The sequence below is a fragment of the Oncorhynchus gorbuscha genome, linkage group LG11, assembly GCF_021184085.1.
Source record: "Oncorhynchus gorbuscha isolate QuinsamMale2020 ecotype Even-year linkage group LG11, OgorEven_v1.0, whole genome shotgun sequence".
NCBI lineage: Eukaryota > Metazoa > Chordata > Actinopteri > Salmoniformes > Salmonidae > Oncorhynchus > Oncorhynchus gorbuscha.
In genome coordinates, this window is record NC_060183.1 from 28,260,257 (window position 1) to 28,287,918 (window position 27,662).

Below are 27,662 nucleotides of genomic sequence, written 5' to 3' on the forward strand. Positions count from 1 at the left end.
GTCCAAAATTGGAACCCTAGTCCCCTTCTGGTTAAATACATTTTCTGCATATCATTTAGACCCGGCAAAAAAAATGGATTTATTGTGATGGTGTATATTAAATTGATTTATTATACTTTTTTAAATGTAGATATTCCAAAGCCGCACATCAGCATGGAGGCTTGTATGCGTGGAGGCGCTAAACATGTTTATGTTCATTAACGGCCATTTACAGTGAGAGCGGCAGTCTTTTGCATGACAATAACCATGACAATAACTCACAAAAACTTATGACCGCCACAGCCCTAGAGGTGCGGTCAGCCCAACGTCTCAATAGGGACACACTTCCTGCCCTCCAGGACATCCACAGCACCCAGTGTCACAGGAAGGCCAAGAAGATCATCAAGGATCTCAGCCACCTGAGCCACAGTACAAGCGCATCAAATCTGGGGCCGAGAGACTGAGAAACAGCTTCTATCTACAGGGCATCAGACTGTTAAACATTCACTTCTGGCCGGCCTCCACCCAACACCCTGCCCTGAACCTTAGTAACTGTTCACTGTTCTACCTTGCAGCTTAGAGACTGCTGCACTATGTACACAGTCACTGGTCACTTTAATAATGTTTACATATGGTTTTACCCAATTTATATGTATATACTGTATTCTAGTCATGGCTCAACTATATAACTACTGCTATACACACACCTTTTCTTTTCATATACTGTCCATACCGTCTTTACACACCATTATATGTATAAATATTTGTATACATTATATGTATATATTTATATTCTGGTCTCTGACATTGCTCGTTCTGATATCTCTTAATTTCTTTGTTTTTTACTTTACTGGATTGTTTTTTGTGTTGTTTTGTGTTACGAGGTATTACTGCACTGTTGGAGCTAGAAACAAAAGCATTTCGCGGGACTAGATCGATAAGATCCGTAAAATCTGTGTACGCAACCAATAGACTGTGATTTGATTTGTTGGTTAGGGTCACATCTTGGGTGGCTTTTCTTGGTTTAACTGCTGTGATGATTGCAGTGGCGATTTTAGCATGTAAATCTTGGTGGGGGGAAAAAAGAAGTGGGATGCATGCCAGTAAAGCCACTACACAACACAACACAATACATTAATTGCACTACAATGATGACAAACGTTGTCCACAAAATGTTAGGGCCTACATAAAGAGTCCAAACAGCAGTCCCAACACCTTACCACTGCTACACCTGACTATCAGTGGGGCCTTGTCTGGCTGCAAAACAGTTCATTCAGCCCCATTTACTGCCTTTTAAAACAACACAGATGATTTGGCTGACATGCTTGGTTTCTACAGACAATTGAGATGTACAAACTATGGCATAAGGGGACGACAAACAGATAAGAGGCCATCTGTAATTTCTATTAAGACATTCATGAGTGAGCAAGGACCGACATGGTCAATATAACTAGTTGTTCAGCATGTTTGAAATGTACAGCGACAGAATTCAGTACATGGGTCGTTCTTACAGTGATCCCCCTGTACACCAAGTCAGAACCATAGGATAAATAAAGGGGCCATATAAGCAGACAATGAAATCTCTTACAATATTTGATGATTACATGTCTCTAAAACAGGTTATGGGCTACATGTGCACCACCAAGTCAGAACATTAGGCGAAATTAAGAGGGGAAAATAGACCAAATTATTAGGGTGAGACACATGGGCTACTAACAGCTTACTACACAACATAAACTTAGTATTACTTTCTTAGCTTTACTTTCATATACATATCTCTCAGGCATATTACATCATATATGCAGCAGCATTCAATACATGTTTGGACTCACCTTGTTGTGCTGTGCTCACTTGAACAGGAAGGTGGCGTGACGGTCATTTGTTGGCAAATTTTGTCATCAAAGTCTGTCATTCCCTGGATTTATAGTGATTTCAAAACAACTGGGAACTCTGAAAAAACAAGGTTGAATCATGATGACGTCAGTGATCTTCAGGTCATAGCTCTAGAAAGAGGCCAGAGTTCCTAATCTACAATTCCGAGGTGAGTGACCGTTCAAAAATGCATTTCCCCAGTAGGAGCTTTTTTCCCCAAGTTCCCAGTTGTCTTGAACTCACTGAAGTTAGATTTCCCAGTTCAGAGATAAGTTGTTTTGAGCGCTGTACAAATCATGCTTCATTGACAGCATGGCCAATGTTGAATGTTTATCATTTTAAGTTTGGAAAAGAGACCCTTAATCCCAGACTCGGGACCACACAGACACTCCACTGAATAGTAGGCTCGGGATTGCTTTGCAGTTAGCCACTGATTCCTTCCAAACCACTCATTGTTGAATTTGTGATTTCCAATTTGTTGTGTAATGTTTATGTCCAATGGCCCATGGGCACCGATACGTTTTATCTATAATTTCTCTTCATTATTTCTCTTCATATGACAAGGATTTAAAAGGATTTGACAGTAGATTGTCGACTTGATTGATGATGATGATTGCTACAGTAGCTAGGATTTTGAAAGTATGATGTTGACATCAGTCAAATCAAAGTTACTGTAGGTATAACGTGATTTGACGTCATCTTATCTGTGGCCAATGACCTTGAGCCTTCTTGGATGGGCACTTCTAATGTAACTCCATGGCAGCATCCAAGGGGCTTGAATTTCTTTGCTCTACCCTTAAGACTTGGCGGTGACTTAGTGTTTTCATGAGTGACAGAATACTGAGCCAATCACGGCGCAACTATAGAACATTACCAACCCCTACGCTCCGTATTTTCAGCTGGCTGCCCCACCACCACAGAAAGCACTGCGCTTGGCGGAAAACCTGCATTTTGGAGCTCCCTTACTCAAGAAAGCAAAAAAGAGACCATGTTTGTATGCGGCTCTATTAACTCAATGATTCTTTTTTTTTATACATTGCTTGCAAACTGATATGTGAAATGCAATAACATGCAATAACATTTTATAGTTTTAGCTAAAAATGTGGGGCTCAAAACAGGTGGGGCTGCTCTGAATGACAGATTGCCACTGGATAATTGCTAAAAGTAAGTGGAGCTAATGTATAGTAGGCTCTAATGATCTAGAAACAGCAACCATGCATGGTGTGGAGATGGCGTTAGACGTGTGGTATGCTTCTGTCACTACATTCCTAGGAGCTGTGAAGGGCTGTAATAAACTAGGTATTGTCTATAAAACAATTCCAGCAACTGTGATGGCCATGAGGGAATTTGTGCTGTCATACACAAACTTGCTGGTTAAAATCCTACTCCAACCCTTGACACTTATCTTATAATTTCTTTCCTAAACCTAACCAAACCAGTAACTAACCCTAACCAATTGGGATAACTTGTCTAAAGTGAATTACATTTCTTACAAACAATGGTGAACAACCTTAGTTCAAGTGTCTTAAATACAGGTACAGGGTACATTTACTTTACAATCATAGTAGTAGTTTTGTACATAACACAGCAACAAGAGAAATAATACTAAAACAATGCTAAGTCCTTCCTCAAATGTATTGTTTTTTACTAAATGGAACTGGACATGATCCTTACCAATTACCCCCTTGGTTTGTCTTTAAAACATTTACTGAGAATAGAGTAGTCCCACAACAGAAAGACTCTGAGCAACGGTAAAGAGGCCGATAAAAAAACCTTCAATTAACCTAAATAGAGAACCTGATAGCCAGTTATGATAGCTCTACACACACATGTTGAAATGAGACTAAGTTATCAGAGACAGTTTCACATTACACTACAACATGAAGATGTGACTCATGTAAGATATGATCTACTCATTGGGTCAAACAACATCATGGCTGGAAGGGAGGGGGGGGCTGAGTGATGATTGGGGAAAACTTGTGGAAGGAGAAGATGACCAATGACAAAGTTGGTTTGGAAAATACCACATTTTGATTTTTTCTTTCACTTTGACCTCATTTCACCCTTTGCCTACTACGGAAAAATAGGGGAGGTCTTTCCAAGCAATCACATGCCCTCCCTTGGTGAAAGAAACCCAAAACCAACACCTTCTGTGTCCAAGAGCATGTGATACTCGGTGCTGCAACACACACACACACACACACACACACACACACACACACACACACACACACACACACACACACACACACACACACACACACACACACACACACACACACACACACACACACACACACACACACACACACACACACAGAGAGAGAGAGCAGATCGGTATACAAACGGCTGAGAACACCATTACACACACACACTGCAAAACAGCAATAACTTTTATCTAAACAGCTACACCTTTGATTCTGTCCCAATAGACCCCTTCAGAATGATGCTGCAAAAATTCTTAGACAATCACGTGCCAGTAAAGTGGCTGGACGCCTGACTGATGGCCTACTTTCCAAGAAAATCTCTAATTGACATCAACGGATGATTTACGCAAAGTGTCTCATTACGAGGCACAAATCCACATTGAATATTGGCCTACATATCCATGTGTCTGGTTTAGAGGCAGCCTTTATGATTGGACAAATGTTTTAAATGTAATAACCGTTTTAATAACCACAAAACTCTGCACCTATAACCCTCCAAACTGCACTTGTAGCCTTGTCACCGTCACTAAAGGGGTCCATTGTGGCTGGGGAGCCAGCCAGGTTGCGTAAGAGGTGGCGTACTGCTGACAGGTAATAATACGAACGGGCCGCTACCACCTGATCTCCAAGTCTGCCCGACTGTCCAGGGAACAGCAATGCCTGGGGGCAATGGAGGGGCTGGGGGCCATCTCCATCTCCCCACACCTCTGATTTGGGCAACATGGATTAGCGGCAGAGGAATGGTGGGGTACAACTGAGCATCCACAGCATCACAGTACCCTGCCTGTGTTCCATTAAGACACAGGCTAAATATAATCTGCCCCCTGGGAAGGATGGAGGAAGGGAAATTGCCCAAACTGGACTAAAGGACCAGGTGCCTGGCCTGAAGTGTGCTTGTGATGAGTCAGGCTGCCCTCACCTGCCAGGTTACAAAGAAATGGGATATAGTACCTACACTACAAACAATCCCCTGAAATGTGCTACTATATTTCAACAGTGTAGTAGCGCATTAAACATATGTAATTACACACACACACACACACACACACACACACACACACACACACACACACACACACACACACACACACACACACACACACACACACACACACACACACACACACACACACACACACACAGACAAGACAGACAAATGGAAACATTGTAAAGCTGGTTAAGTCAAATAAAACAATGAAATCCACGCAAAACATCACTCCCAAATATGCTCATAGCAATCAAAAAAAATAATCTAACTGCATTTGTCAGGTGTCTCACCTGGAATCATTATCTGACATAGAATGTCTCCAATGCATCAAGAGCAGCTTTACAGTATGAGCAAAACAACTTTGCAGGAGTTTTAGATTGTCCATTCAATGAACATGTGTATCTTCATGTAGAACATAATATAGGGCTAGCCTATCCTACTACTTTATTACAATTTAACCATGGCCTATTACAGTAGCTACATTGAAAATGTTACAATGAGGAGCAGTGCTGTTCTTTTGGTTTGTGTAAAACACATGGCAATACATTTGATTTGATGAGTAGCATATTGGGAAATTATAATTTTTTCAGATCCAATTGAAACCAAATCAATTAATATATGCAATTATCAACTGGTGGAACAGGTGAAAGAGAAAAGCTGCTGACCATCTAACAGGTAAGACATGTAAAAATAGCACCAAGGGTAAACAATGAGGCAAAACTAACTACATGATATTCTAGAACAGTGTGACCTGGGTCTTTACATAGTTCTGAATTGTCAGTGCTATCCGGTAACCTTGGGACGTTCTTATTCTAAACCCGAACCTTAACCCCTACCCTAACCTTAACCATAACCCTTACCTATCCCTTACCTTAACCATTTTACATTTCAACTTCAATGGGTAGGGACGTCCCAAGGATCCCGAATTGCATGGACCAGCACGCCACAAAACAGAGCAGAGAGCGGTGGAGATTTTTTTTTTTACCTTGCCCAGGAAAATAAATAGATTTCCACAGAACTCAAACTCCACAGAAATTCGCCTTCCTTCAAGCCTTTTACTGAAGACTTAATTCTCTCCTTTTGGAGGCTAGTGCAGGCTCCAAGACAGCTGTTGCTGACGCGGTAGTGTCTTGAATGAAACCGGAGAGTTGCTTCAGGTAGGATCATCACGTCAAAACTTTTTGACACTTCGAAGTTCCCACACTCGGTCCAGTCGGTCATCGGTGGAACTCAGTCGGCTTAACCCGTCAGCATTTATGGAAGACATAGGTTTATTTAGCAATGCCATGCAGTTTTCTGTGTGACAGGTACTCCTTGAAATATGTCATTGAATGTCAATGTGTAGGCTAGGCTACACTCATGTTTTACCTTACATTTTCGGATTTGTTATTCCTTACATTGCCTTCTTCTCATGAATGACTAGTGCATATTTTTTTACAAGGTAGGCTATATTTTCCTCGTCGAATAAACGACCCGGATTAGTGGCCTGGAAGAAACAAAAAAGTGTATGTAAATGCACAAAACCAGAGTAGATTAAAGATTCGTTAGTTACGCGCATGTGCCGACAGGTGGAAATGCAGTGAGTGAATTAGTCTTGTGCCTTCCGATATCCCATCCGTGAGTCCACAATTCGATTGAGTGAGAGGAATCCTATCCTTGTAAAAGCTAAATTTGGCTCTAAGGTGCGTAATATGGTTATACATGGAAAATGATATGTGATTACAAACGTTTAATTTAGTGTCGTCGTCTGCTTCTTGGAACTTGTAGTGCCTCCAACGTGATTTTCCCACGTCCCTGTCCATGGAGGCTATCTTCAGGACATGTTTGATGTAAAACTCAAGCCTAAAGCACAGTCTTTATAGGTAAACAATGCATTGGATTATTAGAAACATTACTTTATAGGTAAACAATATATTTACCTATAATATACTTTATAGGTAAACAATATATTGGATTATTAGAAACATTACTGCCATTCAATTTAATGATAAGACGTCAGAGGTAAAAACCGTTTTAAGCCTGCCAACTGTTTTCAACACACGATTATATATAGTAGGCTACATAGCCTACTCTTGAAAAAAACAAGTTTAATTTCCAAATGAATATAAAAAGAAGCAAATCGGTTTTGATATGTCATCAATGATATGGTTCTTATTTCACCTTGCAGACCCAGAAGTTCTGAATAAAACGTTTTTTGCACCCTTTCCACCCACCCCTTTCCTCTCTTCTCTTCACACTTGCTCATTCCAACCTATGTTGATCTAGACAAAACAGCTGAACAGAAACCTAATCTTGAGCTTGATCGTTCACTCTGATGATGTTGCCATACTGCCGCAGAATGACCAGGCGCTTCTTGGAAGGATGAACTTCCCAGCGGGTTAGGATGGGTAACTTGGCTACTGATTTCAATACTTTTCACAGTAATACAAAATTTAAAAGGCACTCGCACATCTGAGCAATCTTTTTTGCAGGTGCATGGCAACAGTTGAACAAGATGAAGGAAAAAGGAAACCGCACACTGCTCTTGATAGTATCACTGATATTTAATAAGCTTACGTATCTGACGAAGGCCGTGAGGTATCAGTGATACTATCAAGAGCAGTGTGAGGTTTCCTTTTTCCTTCATCTTGTTCAACTGTTGCCATGCACATCTGAGCAATCTTTTTTGCAGGTGCGAATGCCTTTTGAATTTTGTATTACTGTGAAAAGTATTGAAATAAGTAGCCAAGTTACCCATCCTAACCCACTGGGAAGTTCATCTTTCCGTTTCCTTTTTCCTTAATACTTTTCGCAGTGAAGGCTACTACTCTATGCCAAAACAAACGTGTTACCTAAAGAAAAAACTACTAAGACATAAGACACAAATTACTGTTAATGCAGAAATGATTTAATTATCAGAGAATAAGTAAACTAGCATACACATGCAAATGTGGCTACCCCTGAATTCTGATACATACTGGGGAGGTCGGCCCCCCCAGACAGCATATGAACATGTCATGAGCCATGCATTTATTTATTTTTTCGAATTATATGAAGTTAGCTTTAAAATGTAAAAATCTTCTCAGCCTTGTGGCAAAATGCAGGGCCTCAACTGTGGGTTTAGAAGTGGGGGGGACATGCACTCCAAAACACCTACCCGACCGCTTGGAGGCGTCCGCATGGTCCTAAAGCACACCGTTGCCTCTTTTTGTATCACATTCCAATGATAAAACTGGGGTGGGGGGAGGGTCAAAAATAAAAATGTCAGAATGTGGGGGGACGACGACATGTCCCCACCGTCCCCAGTGAAAGTTGCGCCCCTGGCAAAATATGTAGAATAGCAGGAAATTAGTTTAGGGATTCTTGAAAGTCAGGATAATCCTTGTCCGGCAGGGACACATTATTTTTATAGTTCAAATGGTTTATTTTGTTGCATTATTTGAGCTTAAAATTTGCATTTAGTGCAATTTTATAACAAAAATATTTGTTTGGGGAATTTTCGAAATAATACTTTCAATATTATTCATTATGTCGTCTCTATGCCTGGAAATGCCCTTGTCTGGAGCAAAGGATCCCAATTTCAAACTCTCCAAAAAAGTGTTTAAAATTCTAAAAACAGGCAATAATGGAAGTAAACTGAAAAGGGATATTATGTTGTTTATTGCAATAGCCCTCTGTGACTTTAAATAATACTTTGCTCAAAACTGTGATTCCTAAAAGATGTGTCCAGAGATTTGGTCAGCTTCGTGAGATTTGTCTAAAATCCTAAATGAATCAGTAATGAGCAAGGCCATCTAAACCATAAGGACCCCTTATTCATGTCCTCACTACATGTAGTGCAACCATGGTCTGTAAAGTTCTCTACTTTTGATAGATTGAAACAAACAATATTGGAATTACCATGGTCGCAACCATAAACTGTCAACTCCATCTGCCAGAAAATATTTTACATTTAATTATGTTCTAGAGTCATAAAGCAACTGAGGCGGAAAAAGTGCTATTATTGTATGTATACCACTTGAATGATGAAGAAAAATGTCATGTTTGTCAACTCTGTAAAATATCAACTCTGTCAGATTTGTCAGGAGTTATCTAGTATGTTGTATTCTATTAAATCAGAAGTTATTATCCTGGTGAATGAGAAATGCAATCTTCAGACAATCTAAAAGACGTGTAATGATATCTAAACCTAACCAGCTGGTGACTAAGCCTACACTGCCCAACCCTAAAGATCCTTCAAAGTAAACTCTGATTGATCTTATTTTAATGAATTCACCAGATAAATATGTTTATTTTATTTTTATTGAACCTTTATTTAACTAGGTAAGTCAGTTAAGAACAAATTCTTATTTACAATGACGGCCTACACCGGCCAAACCCTAACCAGGACGACACTGGGCCAATTGTGCACCGCCCTATGGGACTCCCAATCATGGCCAGTTGTGAGACAGCCCATGATCGAAGCAAGGTCTGTAGTGAGGCCTCTCGACCGCTGCGCCACTCGGGAGCGCATTTATTGAACTTGATTGTATTTCAGCTATCCCTGAACATGATTTAGCTTTGAGCCTATTTGCACATGTCTTTAATACTATAGTGGATAATCAGGCTCCCTTCAGAAAATTCAGGATCAAAGGTAGATCGAATGCCTGGTACGATCTGGAATTAACAGAAGACATTCATGAAAGAGATTATGCTTTGTTAGCAACAGACAACAAGAAATCCACAGGGGCCGACCAATTTGATTCCGGTCTGCTTAAGTGTGCAGTGCCCACCAATAACCCACATTTTTTTATTCAACATCTATCAGGAAATTTTCCAAAAGTATAGAAATCAGCTCTTGTGCTGCCACTCCATAAGGGCGGGGATATTAGTGATCTTAATAATTATCGCCCCATTTCAAGGCTTCCTTGTCTAGGTAAAGAATCTTGAATCCTTGGTAAATGTACAACTTTGCACTTTTTTATCTGAGAAATGTATTTTGCTTGTAAACCAATCAGGGTTTAGGCCTGGGCATAGCACTATCACAGCAACCACTTTAGTTGCTAATGATCTTGTCAATGCTTTAGACACTAAAATGAAATGTACTGCTTTGTTGGTGGAAAAGCTCTGCTTTTGATACTGTTGATAATGCTATTTTATTGAACAAGTTGTCCTCGTTTGGCCTGGTGAACTTGATTTTTCTTTCATGATTATCTTAGTGACAGAAATCGGGCCATCTTTAATGATGGGGTTAAGTCTGAATTTCTGGAAGTACATAAAGGTGTATCTGTTAAAAATGTTCAACTTCATCTATATGCTGATGATACTATTATGTATGCTATTGGCCTGATTGTTGATCAAGCTGTGTCAACTAGAGTCAGATTTTATACTTATGCAGGAATCTCTTGCTAATTTTACTTGTGCTTAATATGGGCAAAATGAAACAAATGTTGTTTTCAAGCTCTTTTAAGAATGTTTCAGATGAACTACACGTTCACTCATTTGATGGTTCTCCAATCGAACATGTTCCCACATATAAATACTTGGGCATTTGGATTGATATGAATGTGACATTTAAAAAACAAATAGATGAGCTGGTTAATAAGGACCTAGGATTTAAAGTTAGCTTTTTCTACAGAAACAGATCGCGCCTATCTCTTAGCTGTAGGAAGCAGATTATTCAGTCAACCTTTATCTGTTCTTGATCATTGTGATACTATTTATCAAAGTGCAGCTACTCTAGCTCTTAAACCTTTGGATGCCATCTACCATAGTGCCCTTCGCTTTGTTTCAGGTGACAGTTTTTATAATCACTGCATCCTGTGTCAAAAGGTTGGCTGGATTTCGCTAAAGACTCGTAGATTACTCTCTCATAGATTAGGCCCTATTTCATAAACTTCTGTTTTTCCTAACTTTGCTGTTGAAGTATAGACACCTGAGTTGCCTAACCTGTTCACAGGATGGATTAACTCTTGAGGTTCCTAGGGTCTCCACTACGGCTGTGGTCACAAACTTTCGTCAGCCTGGTGATTGTCAAGAAAATAATGGCTTTAGGGTAATTGACCGTGAATTACCATACACACATTTAGCATCTCTTAAATTGCCCATGAATGTTTACTGCTTTTCGACCTGTCCCCAAATTAATATAATTGGTTCAGAGTTTGTTTTGATATTTCAGCTGTATGTCCTAATCATGTCTGGTGTGGGGGTACAAAATGAATATGCGCAGGCGAGCTGTTTGGTCAGCATGTTAAGGCAGACACATAAGGGACGCAACTGCGCGCGTCCTTATCCAATTCTGTGGTGTATATTGAAGATATTGAATGAACTGTCCACATTTACTTTTCTTCAGCCAATAAGATGAGTAGGCCCAGCAAACAGCAAAAGCACTAGTTTATGTCAATCTACTTTCCCCCATAGCACAAAAGTCAACCTATTCTGTGCGAGAAATAAATATTCCAGTTGTGGGATGCAATAGATCCCAAATTAATACAACCACTAGCATCAACAACAACTTTTGTATGCAATGCAACAGATCAGAATGTTTAGCTTTAAATGATGATAAACTATTAGGCTATTTCCTCACATTATAAGCGTAGCAATGCGCACAGAGTAGTAGGCTATAAGCGCGAATGTTCCTTTAGCGTAAAACCACAAATGCAATTATGCTGTAACTGTGCTCTGAGAGTCAGGAAGCAAGTTGAGAGAGTGAGTGTTTTAATTAATTAATTAAACATAATACAAAACAAGAAACCTGAACAACGCACAGACAGGAAACAGAAACAATGATGCCTGGGGAAGGAACCAAAGGGAGTGACATATACAGTTGCAGTCAGAAGTTTACATACACTTAGGTTGGAGTCACTCCACTTCAACTCGTTTTTCAACCACTCCACAAATTTCTTGTTAACAAACTATAGTTTTGGAAAGTTGGTTAGGACATCTACTTTGTGCATGACACAAGTAATTTTTCCAACAATTGTTTACAGACAGATTATTTCACTAATTCACTGTATCACAATTCCAGTGGATCAGAAATTTACATACACTAAGTTGACTGTGCCTTTAAACAGCTTGGAAAATTCCAGAAAATTATGTCATGACTTTAGAAGCTTCTGATAGGCTAATTGACATCATTTGAGTCAATTGGAGGTGTACCAAAGCCAACACCTCCTTTGGCCACCTTTCCTTCCAGTTCTCTGCTGCCAGTGACTGGAACGAATTGCAAAAATTGCTGAACCTGGAGACTTACATTTCCCTCACTAACTTTAAACAGCTAACCTGTCACGCCCTGACCATAGAGAGCCCTTGTGTCTAGGGGGTATTCTAGTTTATAATTTCTATGTTGTGTTCTAGTTTATATTTTCTATGTTGGTGTTTTGTATGATTCCCAATTAGAGGCAGCTGGTAATCGTTGTCTCTAATTGGGGATCATATTTAAGTAGCTATTTTTCCCACCTGTGTTTGTGGGATATTGTTTTGTGTTTGTGCATGTGCACCACGTAGTCACGTTTAGCTGTTTGTTTATTAATATGTTTTGTTTAAGTTTCTCTTTGAATTAAATTTGTGGAACTCAACATCCGCTGCGTCTTGGTCCCGTTCTTACGACAGCCATGACATAACCGATCGATGCAACTGTACATAGTCCATCACCTGTAAATAGCCCACCCAATCTACCTACCTCATCCCCATATTGTTTTTATTTACTTTTCTGCTCTTTTGAACACCAGTTTCACTACTTGTACATCATCATCTGCTCATCTATCACTCCAGTGTTAATCTGCTAAATTGTAATTACTTTGCTACTATGGCCTATTTATTGCCTTACCTCCTCACGCCATTTGCACACGATGTATAGATGTTCTTTTTTTCTATTGTGTTATTGACTGTACGCTTGTTTATTCCATGTGTAACTCTGTTGTTGTTTGTGTCACACTGCTTTGCTTTATCTTGGTCAGGTCGCAGTTGTAAATGAGAACTTGTTCTCAACTAGCTTACTTGGTTAAATAAAGGTGAAATAAAAAAAGATAAACAAATTCAAAACAAATAAAGTACCTGTGGATGTATTTCAAGGCCTACCTTCAAACTCATTGACTCTCATGGGAATATCAAAATAAATCAGCCAAGACCTTTAGACCTCCACAAGTCTGGTTCATCCTTGGGAGCAATTTCCAAACGCCTGAAGGTACCACGCTCATCTGTACAAACAATAGTACGCAAGTATAAATACCATGGGACCACACAGCCGTCATACCGCTCAGGAAGGAGACACGTTCTGTCTCCTAGGGATTAACGTACTTTGGTGCAAAAAGTGCAACTCAATCCCAGAACAATAGCAAAGGACCTTGTGAAGATGTTGGAGGAAACGGGTACAAAATTATATATCCACAGTATAACGAGTCCTATATCGACATAACCTGAAAGGCCGCTCAGCAAGGAAGAAGCCACTGCTCCAAAACCGCCATTAAAAAAAGACTATGGTTTGCAACTGCACATTGGGATTGTACTTTTTGGAGAGATGTCCTCTGGTCTGATGAATGATGAAAAAAATAGAACTGTTTGGCCATAATGACCATCGTTATGTTTGGAGAAAAAGGGGGGAGGCTTGCAAGCCGAAGAACACCATCCCAACCATGAAGCACGGGGATCATGTTGTGGGGGTACTTTGCTGCAGGAGGGACTGGTGCACTTCACAAAATAGATGGCATCATGAGGTAAGGAAAACTATGTGGATGTATTGAAGCAACATCTCAAGACATCAGTCAGGAAGTTAAAGCTTGGTTGCAAATGGGTCTTCCAAATGGACAATGACCGCAAGCATACTTTCAAAGTTGTGGCAAAATGGCTTAAGGACAACAAAGTCAAGGTATTGGAGTGGCCAACACAAAGCCCTGACCTCAATCCTATAGAAAATTGTGGGCAGAACTGAAAAAGCAAGTGCGAGCAAGGAGGCCTACAAACCTGACTCAGTTACACCAGCTCTGTCAGGAGGAATGGGCCAAAATTCACAACTTTTTGTGGGATGCTTGTGGAAGGCTACCCAATACGTTTGACCCAAGTTAAACAATTCAAAAGCAATGCTACCAAATACTAATTGAGTGTATGTAAACTTCTGACCCACTGGGAATGTGATGAAAGAAATAAATGCTGAAATAAATCATTCTCTACTATTATTCTGACATTTCACGTTCTTAAAATAAAATGGTGATCCTAACTGACCTAAGGACGGGGGATTTTTACTAGGATTATATGTCAGGAATTGTGAAAAACTGTTTTAAAAATATTTGGCTCGGGTGTATATAAACGTCCGACTTCTACTGTATAGTGCAGGTAATCAAGGAAGTGATGGAGTCCAGGTGAGTGATGACGCACAGGTGCATGTCATGATGGTGACAAGTGTGCGCCATAATGAGCAGCCTGGTGACCTAGAGGCCGGAGAGGGAGCACACGTGACATATGCGTGTAATGCTTTTATTATAAAGGTGCTTGTTTATGGTGAAAATGATCTTCCCCAAACTTAAAACTCACGCGCTGTTTATATATGCCAATTAGGCTCTACACCCCTTGTAAAGCTGATTAATGTGCTTAATTTTAAGTTATTTGGCCACTTTAGTTGTGATACAAACCTTATTAAAACATATGGGCTAGGCTACATCAAATCAAAGTTTATTTGTCACGTGTGCCGAATACAACAGGTGTAGGTAGACCTTACAGTGAAATGCTTACTTACAGGCTCTAACCAATATTGCAAAAAAAGGTGTGTGTGTAGGTAAGTAAAGAAATAAAACAACAGTAAAAAGACATTTGAAAATAAAAGTAGCAAGGCTATATGCAGACACCGGTTAGTCAGGCTTATTGAGGTAATATGTACATTTAGGTATGGTTAAAGTGACTATGCATATATGATGAACAGAGAGTAGCAGTAGCGTAAAAAGAGGGGTTGGCGGGTGGTGGGACACCTACACTACCCGATGTCACAGGAAGGCCAAAAAGATCATCAAGGACAACAACTACTCAAGCCACTGCCTGTTCACTCCGCTATCATCCAGAAGGCGAGGTCAGTACAAAAACAGCTTCTATCTCAAGGCCATCAGACTGTTGAACAGCCATCACTAACATTGAGTGGCTGCTGCCAACATACTGACTCAAATCTCTAGCCACTTTAATAATAAAAAATGGAATTTAGTAAATGTATCATTAGTCACTTTAAACAATGCCACTTTATATAATGTTTACATACCCTGCATTACTCATCTTATTTGTATATAATGTACTCTATACCATCTACTGCATCTTGCCTATGCCGTTCAGCCATCGCTCATCCATATATTTATATGTACATATTCTTATTCATTCCTTTACACTTGTGTGTATATGGTAGTTGTTGTGAAATTGTTAGATTTCTTGTTAGATATTACTGCACAGTCGGAACTAGAAGCACAAGCATTTCACGACACTCGCATTAACATTTGCTAATCATGTGTATGTGACCAATGAATTGATGTCTTCACTATTATTCTACAATATAGAAAATAGTCAAATAAAGAAAACCCCTTGAATGAGTTGGTGTGTCCAAAATTTTCACTGGTACTCTATATATATTAGTTTGGGTGTAATGTGTATATTTATGGTGCATATACTGGGCACATTTGAAAAAAAGAGACCTAGGTCTCAATGTGTCTTCCCTGTTAAATAAAAAGAAACTCTGTCCGAGTGCTGAAAGATCTGATAGAATGTTTGTTTTTATTGGGCATTTTCAAATGAATCATTTTCATATTTTACAAGTGTTTGTACTGAACTTATTTTTTAGAGGCAACAATGTGTCTGTTTTAAGTATCTGTTGTCAACTGATGGCTAACCCCCTTATGATCGATTTTTTTTTGGGGGGGTCAATATTCTGAAAAATATATTTTTACCACTGTTCTGCAATATATGCTTAAACAATTGAAGTATTTGCTGTGCTAGACCTGAGGGATAATGTTTGCTTTAAAGATGTTGCTTTATGTTCTACATTTAGGAAAACATACCAAAATGCTAAAGAAATTAGCCCTGGAGCATTTAATAGTGCTATAAAACAAAACAAAAATACTTTTGGAGGTTTGTATTACATATTTGAATAATCTAATGTCAATTAAGGCCTTTAAACACTTGTTGGACAATAATTGTAAAAAGAAAATGGCTTTTATAGTGTCTTACACAGTTGACATGAATCCAGTTAGTTGCATTTTATGAAAACAAAATACAAATACATTTGGAGGTTGTTCCTTTACATCACTTGTCAAACTCATTCCACGGAGGGCTGATTTTCTGCAGGTTTTTGCTCCTCCCTTATACTTGATTGAGGAATTAATGTCACTGATTGGTAAGGATCTGCCCTCAGATTGTGCCATCCTCACATCCTCTAGTAAGGACAGAAAATGACGAGTTATGATAAAACTGTCGACTACTTCAAGCACTACACAATATACAGTCTATGCTTAAGCCACAGTATTATATAAATGGTCATAAATATGTGAAATGCCATTGGTATAAGTGTTAAAGAAAATATTTGTGTCAATGTATTAAACATTTAAAAACAGGAAAGTTATTCTAGAACTGCAAATCTCCAGTTTTTTACTTCATGGCTCAATGATCTGAAGGACAAGTGTAGGATATAACAACAAAAGTGATACGCTAGCTAAATTGTCATCACCACAATTATCAGTCATCAACACAAATGTGGGTGAATTATTTTTGTTGTTTTACCCATTTTACCATGTGTGTAGCCTCATACAATAATCACCAAGACAGACAGAGGTACATTGCATTCGGAAAGTATTCAGACCCCTTGACATTTTCCACATTTTCTTACGTTACAGCCTTATTCTAAAATGGATTACATCGTTTTTTCCCCTCATCAATCTACACACAATACCACATAATGACAAACCAAAAACAGGTTTTCATTCATATTAGAAAATGTATTCAAAAAATTGAAATATCATATTTACATAAGTATTCAGACCCTTCACTCAGTACTTTGTTGAAGCACTTTTGGCAGTGATTGCAGCCTCGAGTCTTGGTTATGACACTATTTGGGGAGTTTCTCCCATTATTCTCTGCAGATCCTCTCAAGCTCTGTCAGGTTGAATAGGGAACGTCGCAGCACAGCTATTTTCAGGTCTCCAGAGATGTTCGATCGGGTTCAAGTCCGGGCTCTGGCTGGGCTACTCAAGGACATTCAGAGACTTGTCCCAAAGCCACTCCTGCATTGTCTTGGCTGTGTTCTTGGATTCGTTGTCCTGTTGGAAGGTGAACCTTCATCCCAGTCTTAGGACCTGAGTGCTCTGGAGCAGATTCTCATCAAGGATCTCTCAGTACTTTGCTCCGTTCATCTTTCCCTCGATCCTGACTAGTCTCCCAGTCCCTGCCGCTGAAAAACATCCCCACAGCATAATGCTGCCATCACCATGCTCCACCGTAAGTATGGTACCATGTTTCCTCTAGACGTGGCGCTAAGTCATTCAGGCCAAAGAGTTCAATCTTGGTTTCATTAGACCAGAGAATATTGTTTCTCATGGTCTGAGAGTCTTATAGTGTCTTTTGGCAAACTCCAAGCGGGCTGTCATGTGCCTTTTTACTGAGGAGTGGCTTCCGTCTGGCCACTCTACCATAAAGGCCTGATTGGTGGAGTGCTGCAGAGATGGTTGTCCTTCTGGAATGTTTTCCCATCTCCACAGAGAAACTCTGGAGCTCTGTCAGAGTAACCATCTGGTTCTTGGTCACCTCCCTGACCAATGCCATTCTTCCTCAATTGCTCAGTTTTGCCAGGCGGCCAGCTCTAGGAAGAGTCTTGGTGGTTCCAATCTTCTTCCATTTAAGAATGATGGAGGCCAATTATGCAAAAAAAGGTTGGTACCCTTCCCCAGATCTGTGTCTTGACACAATCCTGTCTCGGAGCTCGATGGACAATTCCTTCGACCTCATGGATTGGTTTTTGCTCTGAAATGCACTGTCAACTGTGGAACCTTATATAGACAGGTGTGTGCCTTACCAATGCATGTCCAATCAATTAAATTGACTAGAGGTGGAGTCCAATCAAGTTGTAGAAACATCTCAAGGATGATCAATGGTAACAGGATACACCTAAGCTCAATTTCAAGTCTGATAGCAAAGGGTCTGAATACTTATATAAGGTATTTCTGTTTTTTAATAAATGTTCTAAAATTCCCCCAAATCTGTATTCACTTTGTCGTTATGGGGTATTGTGTGTAGATTGATTAATGAAGAAATGTTTTTAATACATTTTTCACAAGGCTGTAACGTAACAAAATGTGGAAAAAGTCAAGGGGGTCTGAATACTTTCCGAATGCACTGTATTTGTCCTTAGACTTAAGTTATTCAATGATAATAAACCATCTAAGATAGTCATCACCACCCTGAGTCTAGGCTACATAGTCCTGGGTTGCCAGATTGAAGACATTGTTTCCTGTCTGAGAACGACACTCCTTCATCGCCTTTCGAATTTCATTTTGTACCTGAAAAAACAAAACAATAAAGGTATTGATTTTGTAGCCTATTATTTGTGGTAAATGTAATTATGATTAATTAAATACATCACAGGGTTAACAAAATGGCACATCTTACCTCCCCATTCAAGAAGCAGTACAACAATGCAACTATAAACCCCTGTAATTAAATGAAGCCGAATGAATAGTTGTTCACTATTTTAATATTTTCAGCCCTTTATGAGGAAAATAAAAGTTTTATCAGAAGGAAATAAGTAACAGAGACATTTTATGCCAGTTTTCTTTTAAGCCTTCCCTATTGAGGTAAGTATGAGTTATGAATCTGTTAAATTATTAATAATATTGATATCAGATCAATTGAATATTGAAAACCTGCAAATATAGCCGTTCCAGAGCTGGGTTGGAGTACCGCCAGTCTAAAATGCTCTCGTACCTGGAAGGAGCCCAGGACCAGCTCCAGGGAGAGTCGGGCCCCTACACCCACATGCTCAGGTAAGAGGGCGAAGACCACATAGTGCACTCCAAACAGAGGGATGAGAAGAAGGGTGGATCTCACCAGCCTCCTGCAGGGGGCACCAGAGGAGAGAAAGAGAATGGGATGGGAAAGAGAGATAAACATGAGAAGTGAGAGCGAGACAGGGAAACAGGAGAAAGAGACAGGAAGGGGGAGAAGAAAGTAGGGAGGGAGAGATAAAGAGGAACTTCCTGGATCCACATGAATTATGCTACAATACACTGGGGAAGTGTATTGAAATGTGTTTTGAAATCCTACCCAAATCAGTCACTCTATCAACATATAGGGGGAACAGGGTGAGTCAAGCCAGTGGGTAAAATGAGCCAGCACTTTTATTTTGTGCATGCTAACAGTTCAGCGCTCATGAATGGTCAGTCAGTCTCACCTGTAGACCTGAAGTCCCTCACTTCCATTCTGGTCTGTGGACTTGGTCTTCTGAATGATGATCCTACTGATGTTCACAAACACCACGAAGTTGATCTGTGGTTGAGAAAAACAGTGGTTTGATACCAAGTCTCAACCCTCTTGATTCATTAATGGATCAAGATTCATTAATGGACAGTGTTTTCTTGGTCTTACAAAGACAGATAAGAGGATGGGAGTTTTGATGATCCACCACAAGGCACTGTCAAGGTTGTCCCAGCATCTGTTGGGCAGAGAAGTTATAATGCTGGAATACTGTTGATTACAGTACTACACGATCACATTCAATGTCAGTCTTCTCTTTTTTCGCCCTTGTTTGGGCCCCTTTATTTGCCCTTTTCACGTACTTCCACAAAGGAATATTGATACCAATACTTTCAGAAGTAGTACATGTAATTATATCTACTGTAGACAACAAAATAACTATTCTATTTATTCGCTATCCTCACCCTTCATTGTCAAACTGACTCTTCAGCAGGGTCCAAATTATGATGGTCACTGAGGGAGTGCCTGGAAGAAATGGAATGTACAGTCATATAAACACACACACGCACAGATGCTCACAAACACAAATACACACACACACACACACACCTTACCCCAGCCTATGCCAGTGTACAACCAGAAGAGTTTTCTCTTCTGCGCAAAGGTGAATACCAGCAGAGTTTGCAGGTACAAGCCCTCTACAAGAAGCCAGAAGAAGTTGGCCAAGACACAGTACTGGAAGAAAGTCACTGCTGCTTTACACGTTACCTAATGGATGGGAAACAAATTTCAAATGCAACTACTTTTCTCACATATACAGTACTTAGACATTTAGATCTAGTAATTTTGACAGTCTGTGGCCACCGGTTCAACAAGTCAATAACAAATGTTCTTTATACTTTTTATCTTTATACAGTATCTAATCATGTGTAATGCATTGTTGAAAACACACAGTAGTACAAGCAAAAGCCACAGAATTTGGAGAATGACATTTCAAATCTAAACAGCGAGTGCCCCCCCCCCCCCCCGGAAAAACAAATGTGTATGATAACCAATCAGCGTGTTTGCTCAAAATCTGAGTGCATTATTACCCCTTAACATGCATTCCGAGTACAGGAAGGTCTGCATGAGCCCTCCTACAGGGAGAACATAAGGAGGCTCTCCTAGCTGCACAGGGATCAGGCAACGATTCCCATGGACTTCGCCATGTTCTGGATTGAGTTTGTCATGAGACAAAAAGATGCTATTCACCTGCGCACCTGGGTCCTACAGATTGCTTTGGTACGTCTACCACTGTGGATGCCATGGCATTCCTTCAAGCTGCTGTTCTGCTGATTCTGGTGACTACTTTTGCTGTTCTCAGATGTTTATGTATCAGGGTGCGTTGTAGACCAAAAGGAAACACGAGTAACTGAAAGTGTAATGGGCATTGATGATGATGTATCAATTGGCTTGAATAGTGCTATTACTAATAGTAGATTGGATTATTGGAAATTATTTCCCAGGACGATCAAATTGCTTTACATTGGTATGAGGGGAATTCACCTTATCCACCACAGATCTGTCCAGCTATATTTGTTCCAGTGATCAATCATACTCCTCAAATAGCTTTTTTGTTTATTTGTCGTTCAGGGTCTGGTTGCTATAGTTGAATTTAGGGGCCAGTGATGATGCAGGATTAAGTGTGTGTGTTTGTATCTGTTTATAAATAAAAGAGCACTGTACTTTCCATTTACTGTCAGTTGTGTTACATCTGATAATGTAATAACGAAGAACCAATGACAGCCTTATGCTCAACAATAAAGATGGCACGGTCAGGACATGGCAGCTCTGCATCTAGCTCCTAAGCAACTTTGCAGTATTTCGTTTTTTTTGTGTTATTTCTTACAGTATAAGACAAGGACGTTTTTGGTGTTATTACAAACAGCCAGAAATAACTTTTGGATATCAGAGCGGCAGCAACTCACCAGCATTACGACCAGGAATACGACTTTCCCAAATTGGATCCTTTGGTCGTACCTCCCAGGGCAATTTCATTTATCCCAGAGGCTGCTCCAAGACACCACCGGCGGACGAGAGATATTCGGAGTCCTTCTAGTCCGACTCAGGAGGTGTGCAAACCATCCACCGCTTCTGAGTATATTACTTGCTAATGTTTAGTCTCTGGACAATAAAGTAGACAAGCTCAGGGTGAGGATCTCCTTCCAGAAAGACATCAGGGACTGTAACATACTCTGTTTCACGGATCATGGCTCTGTGCAAACTGGAAACCACATATCCTGAGGCCGCATTTACTGTAGCTTAACAAAGCAAATTTTGAGGAAAACGCTACCGAAGTTCTATCAACACATTGACTGTAGTACTTGTGCTGGAAAAAAGCTTGACGACTGCTACTCCCACTTCTGGCATGCCTACAAGGCCTTTCCCCACCCTCCCTTAGGTAAATCAGATTACGACTCCGTTTTGCTCCTGCTTTCCTATAGGCAGAAACTTAAGCAGGAAGTACCCATGCTAAGGTATATTGAATGATGGTCTGACCAATCGGAATTCATGCTTCAATATTGTTTTGATCACTTGGACTGGGATATGTTCCGGGTAGCCTCTGAGAATAATATTGACGTATACACGGTCACGGTGACTGAGGTCATCAGGAGGTGAAGTTCCAACTGTGACTACTAAAACAATCCAAACCAGAAACTGTGGTTAGAAGGCAGCATTGGCGCAAAACTGAAAGTGCGAACCACAGCACTAAACCATGGCAAGGTGAATATAAACAGTGTAGTTATTCCCTCCATAAGGCAGTCAAACAGACAAAATGTCAGTAGAGAGACAAAGTGGAGTCGCAATTCAACGGCTCAGACACGAGGCGTATGTGGCAGGGTCTACAGACAATCATGGATGACAAAGGGAAAACCAGCCATGTTGCAGACACTGACATTTTGCTCCCAGACAAACTGAACACCTTCTCGCCTGCTTTGAGGATAACACAGTGCCACCGACGCAGCCCGCTCCCAAGGGTGGGCTCTCGTTCTCCGTGGCCGACGTAAGACATTTATGTGTGTTAACCCTCGCAAGGATGCCGGCCCAGACGGCATCCCTGGACGCGTCCTCATAGCATGCGCAGACCAGCTGGCTGGAGTGTTTATGAACATATTTCAACTCTCCCTATCCCAGTCTGCTGTCCCCACTTGCTTCAAGATGTCCACCATTGTTCCTGTGCCCAAGAAAGCAAAGCAAAAAACTTAACTAAATAACTATCGCCCCGTAGCTCTCACTGTCATCATGAAGTGCTTTGGGAGGCTAGTTAAGGATCATATCACCTCTACCTTACCGGACACCCTAGACCCACTTCAATGTACATACTGCCCGAATAGATCCACTGACAATGCAATCGCCATCACACCTGCACACTGCACTATCCCACCTGGACAAGAGGAATACCTCATTGACTATAGCTCAGCTTTCCAAGCTCATCATTAAGCTTGGGGCCCTGGGTCTGAACGTCGTCCTGTGCAACTGAGTTCTAGACTTCCTGATGGGCCACCCCGAAGGTAGGAAACAACCCCTCCACTTCACTGATCCTCAACACAGGGGCCCCACAAGGGTGTGTGCTCAGCCCCCTCCTGTACTCCCTGTTCACACATGACTGTGTGGCCACGAACCCCTCCAACTCAATCATCAAGTTTGCAGACAACACAACAGTTGTAGGCCTGATTACCAACAATGATGAGACAGCCTACAGGGAGGAGGTGAGAGCCCTGGTGGAGTGGTGCCAAGAAAATAACCTCTCCCTCAACGGCAACAAAACGAAGGAGCTGATCGTGGACTTCAGGAAACAGCAGAGGGTGCACGCCTCTTTCCACATCAAAGGGACCGCAGTGGAGAAAATGGAAAGCTTCAAGTTCCTCAGCGTACAAATCACTGACAATCTCAAATGGTCCACCCACACACAAACAGTGTGGTGAAGACAGCACCTCTTCAACCTCAGGATACTAAAGAAATTTGGCTTGGCCTCAAGTCCTCTCAAACTTTTACAGATGCACAATTGAGAGACTGCAACCGCAGGGCTCCAGAGTGTGGTGCGATCTGCCCAACGCATCACCTGGGGCACACTGCCTGCCCTCCAGAACACCTCCAGCATCCGAAGTCACAGGAAGGTGAAGATCATCAAGGACATCAACCACCCAAACCACGGCCTGTTCACTCCGCTCCCATCCAGAAGGCAAGGTCAGTTCAGGTGCATCAAAGCTGGGACCGAGAGACTGAAAAACAACTTCCCTCTCAAGGCCATCAGACTGTTAGATAGCCATCACTATATGGCTACAACCCGGTTACTCAACCCTGCACTTTAGAGGCTGCTGCCCCACATACATAGACATGGAATCACTGGTCACTTTAATAATGGAACACTATTCACTTTACTCCTTTCATATGTATATACTGTATTCTATTCTACTGTATTTATGTCAATGCCACTCCGACATTGCTTGTCCTAATATTTATACATTTCTTAATTCAATTCTATTACTTTTAGATTTGTGTGTATTGTTGTGAATTATTAGATACTACTGGACTGTTGGAGCTTGGAACACAAGCATTTCGCTACATCCGCAATAACATTGATTAAATATGTGTATGTGACCAATAAAATTTGATTTTATTTGATCAGAGTCATGTCTTTCTCATGCATTTTTAAATGTTGTTTTTTGCCTAAAGCAGGGCTGCCCAACCCTCTTCCTGGAGATCTACTGTCCTGTGCGTTTTCAGTCCAACCCTAATTTAACACACCTGATTCTACTAATTAGCTGCTCAACAAGACCTTGCCCTTAACTAGCTGAATACGCTAAATTAGGGTTGGACTGAAAACCGACAGGACAGTAGATCACCAGGAAGAGGGTTTGGCAGCCCTGGCCTAAAGCATCGCCGAGTTAAGCATTGTTCTAGATGGCTTGATATTATTAGTGTCTGTTTTATTTATATTCAAAATCTTAAGCCAACATGGGGTATTGTGTGTTCCGTACAGCTCAGCGTGTCTGGTGTGGCTCAATTTGTAGAGCATGGCGCTTGCAACTCCAGGGTTGTGGGTTCGATTCCCACAGGGGACCCGTATAAAAAAATATATACTCACTCTGTAAGTCACTCTGGATAAGAGCATTTGCTAAATGACTAAAAATGCATATTCTTACATACCCCCTTAATTTGAGATCTGACACTGGTCATTGCAGGATTTTTAGATAAAGGAGAATTTCCAACATGAACTTGGTTCCATATGATACAGTGATAATAATGATACTGTGAAGCCTACTTTCTGTTGTTGATGTCCTTCCTTCCACAATCTAGAGGCCACAGTTGATTATTGTCCTACCGTTGAGACAGTGCAGTGGTCCATGCTCTCGTCTGCAAACAGTACGGCGTCCTTCACAAACACGGCCAGGCCACGAAGGATGAAGGTGGAAAACAGGTTGAGGTGGATGGAGGTCCTGATGCACAGCAGCTTCCTATGGAAGACACCAGACTCAAATGGGTTAAACTTTACTTGAAAGGTACCTACCTATAAGGACTACATAACACATTTATAACCCTTAAAGTCTACCATTCAAATAACGCGTTAAACGACGTATAAAGGCTTTATAAAGGGTATATAAGTAGTTTATAGATGGTTAATTATTCATTTATAGATAGTTATTGAATTAGTCATACAAAAGTAACAACCCGTGATATAGAGGAGGATAAGCACAGTCCATGCACCTTTTGATTTGTGAACAGCCTTTAGGCACCTATAACGCTAAATCTCCATTCAACCTGCTTTGTAGTCTACAAAGCCTTAATTAACTTGTGTCCAAGAAACCGGCCCATATTATTTATAGTCAGCAGACCTTCAAATGAAGTGGTACCAGGAAAGGAGATGAGGAAAGGAAGCTGAATCAGAAGCAATTACTGTATTATAGTGTCACTTTATTTGAACTGTAGTGTTATGACACATTTTTTTTTAAGTGTTACCACAATGTGCTATTCTGAGTTCTAGTTCTGAATGATTTATATTTGCTGAAATGTCAAAGCTCACCTGAAGATACAGAAGACCAGAATGGCAATGAAGAGCGATGCCAGCGACAACCCATAGCCCACAGTATAAATGATCTTCACCGTAGCAAAGTAATTTTGCTTGAAGAAATCATCAAAAATGTATTGTCATACTCACGGAAAAACAGTCAAAGGTCCCAAGTGGACAAAATGTAAATTAAACATGCCTGCATATTTTTGTATTCGTTCGCTATAATGACTACTCGTGAGTAAAGTCTAACATTTGTCACAAGTGCTCATCAATGCCAACAATCACAGACTTGCATGTCACTGTATTGTACACCTTATGCCCAAATGCAACCAACCTTCAGTGAGTAGACAACGGCAGATTTTGTACCGTAGCTGTATCCAATTTGTTGTGTCTTTATCTACATTTGCACCCGGTGTGATGATCATATATCATTATTATTCAAACTTTGACAAAACAAAATATGTCAGCTGACACGTACACTTGATAGTAAATCATGATTTTGTGTGTGAAATGATCCTTTTACTAAAGTGTCACCTTAACATGCTACTAAATCTACTCTACCTTATCCCCAGTCTCCTCCTCTTCTTCACTGCTGTCCTCAAAGTAACATGCTTTGTAATATGGCAAGCTTGGCTTACTCCATCCTTCGGGGGTGCAGTTGCGTGTGATTAGAGCTGTAAAGAAAACGTCACAGATTTCAAATATATATTGTTTCAATGGATGAGATGGTGGATGATATTATGAATTGGGTGATTTATTGTACCTGGGGGAGAGTCTGGCTTCAAGAGGATCAGAGGACACGATACGGAGAGGCTCTCCCCATTTAGAGCTGCGGGCCAGCAGCTCACACCATCCCACTCCACCAGACAACCTGTCATTTCCCACACAAAGTTATAAACAAGCAGTAGACGATGGCGGAAAGAAAGAAAAAAACAGGTTGAATGCACAAGTTATTTTTTATAAATGTATCTTAAAAATAAAGCAAAGGGATGTTAAACATGTAAATATGTCCCCCTCTGTTTTTTCTACAAATGAATGCCATTCTCATTGGAGAGAGAGCTACCTGTAGTGTTATTAGGAGTTGACAAGGACAGTGCCTTGGTGTTCCTCATCTGGAGTTTGCACTCGCCCTCTTTCTCCAAGAGGTGGAGGACAATGGAGCATTCAGGATGAGTGGTCCTGATCTGAGTGGCAGGAAGACGGACGGACGTACAGATACAAGAAGGCAGACAGACAGAAGGACGGATGGACGGACACCGACAGACAGAAATACATTGATCCATTTCACCAGCTGTCTGCCCGTCCATCTAATATATACAGTATTTATTACTATTTTCATTTTTTTTTTACCATACATCGGATAATAAACACACACATTCAAACTCTTTTAGCTAACAGCTTGAACTCTTTCAAGTTAATTGTTAATGCAGCATCGTTTGTGTATCCTCTAGATCAGGGTTTCATAATGATTGCCCAGGAGACCCTGCTCTAGATAAAAGACATGCAAGCATAACCGTCAAAGTATATAATAAATACTACAGTCATTAACTCGAGTGCTGTAAATACAAACATTTTGAACCCAAATGCACTTACCACCTTTACACTACAAACAAGGATGAAAAATATGGCGACCAACTTGATGTCCATGTTCCTTGTGTTTATATGCCTTGTAAACATACTCAAAGCAGGTCACGTTTCATTTGGTCTTCGTGGTCCCTCTTGCAGTCTCAGCTTCCCATGCAAAGTGGTGTTTCCTCCTTATTTGGCAGATGGTTAAGAGTTCACGGCCACCTCCCAAATGGTATAGCCTAGTTTTCAGGGTTACCTAGTCCATCGTCAACCCGCCATGTCAAACCAAATGATTACTTAAAAGCCAATCAAAATCCTCACAGTGGCTTTAACAGTTCTCAAAATGCTCCAGACATGTCTGTGGTGATCTCCAAACAGACACCAAACAGTCGTGGTGAAGGAGGTAGTGTATGCAAACGCAGCCTCTTTCAGTCCTGTGTCCTTATTTCCCTGCAGAGCTGGCTACCTTTCTCGTTTACCTGTTTGTCCCCCTTTTCCCCACCCGAGTGTGAGCGTGATTGGGGCTTTCTGCAGCAGTAAAGTCAAGTGATTTAAGGGATGACTGAACTTACATGTCCGAGATAAGAGGATGACATCATCACCTGGG

The 27,662-nt window shown here is 40.7% G+C and overlaps 2 protein-coding genes across 2 annotated transcripts in view; both read right to left on the reverse strand.

Moving 5' to 3' along the window:
- The window catches only part of scn4aa (sodium channel, voltage-gated, type IV, alpha, a), an 84,228-nt gene extending 77,578 nt beyond the window's left edge, over positions 1-6,650 (reverse strand). The window contains exon 1 of the mRNA XM_046369241.1: positions 6,032-6,650. The gene's annotated coding sequence lies outside the window, so the exon portion shown is untranslated. The remainder of the gene's footprint in view (positions 1-6,031) is intronic.
- An 11,778-nt stretch (positions 6,651-18,428) lies between these two features.
- ghrhr2 (growth hormone releasing hormone receptor 2) lies at positions 18,429-26,770 on the reverse strand. Its single transcript, XM_046368061.1, has 12 exons — positions 26,550-26,770; positions 26,250-26,357; positions 26,048-26,160; positions 25,499-25,596; positions 24,800-24,932; positions 20,049-20,202; positions 19,899-19,959; positions 19,606-19,672; positions 19,412-19,506; positions 18,946-19,075; positions 18,631-18,672; positions 18,429-18,521 (listed from the first exon to the last, which is right to left on the reverse strand). Exons 1-12 carry the CDS (start codon positions 26,767-26,769, stop codon positions 18,429-18,431), a joined length of 1,314 nt encoding a protein of 437 aa, XP_046224017.1. The 5' UTR covers position 26,770.
- Positions 26,771-27,662: the final 892 nt, after the last annotated feature.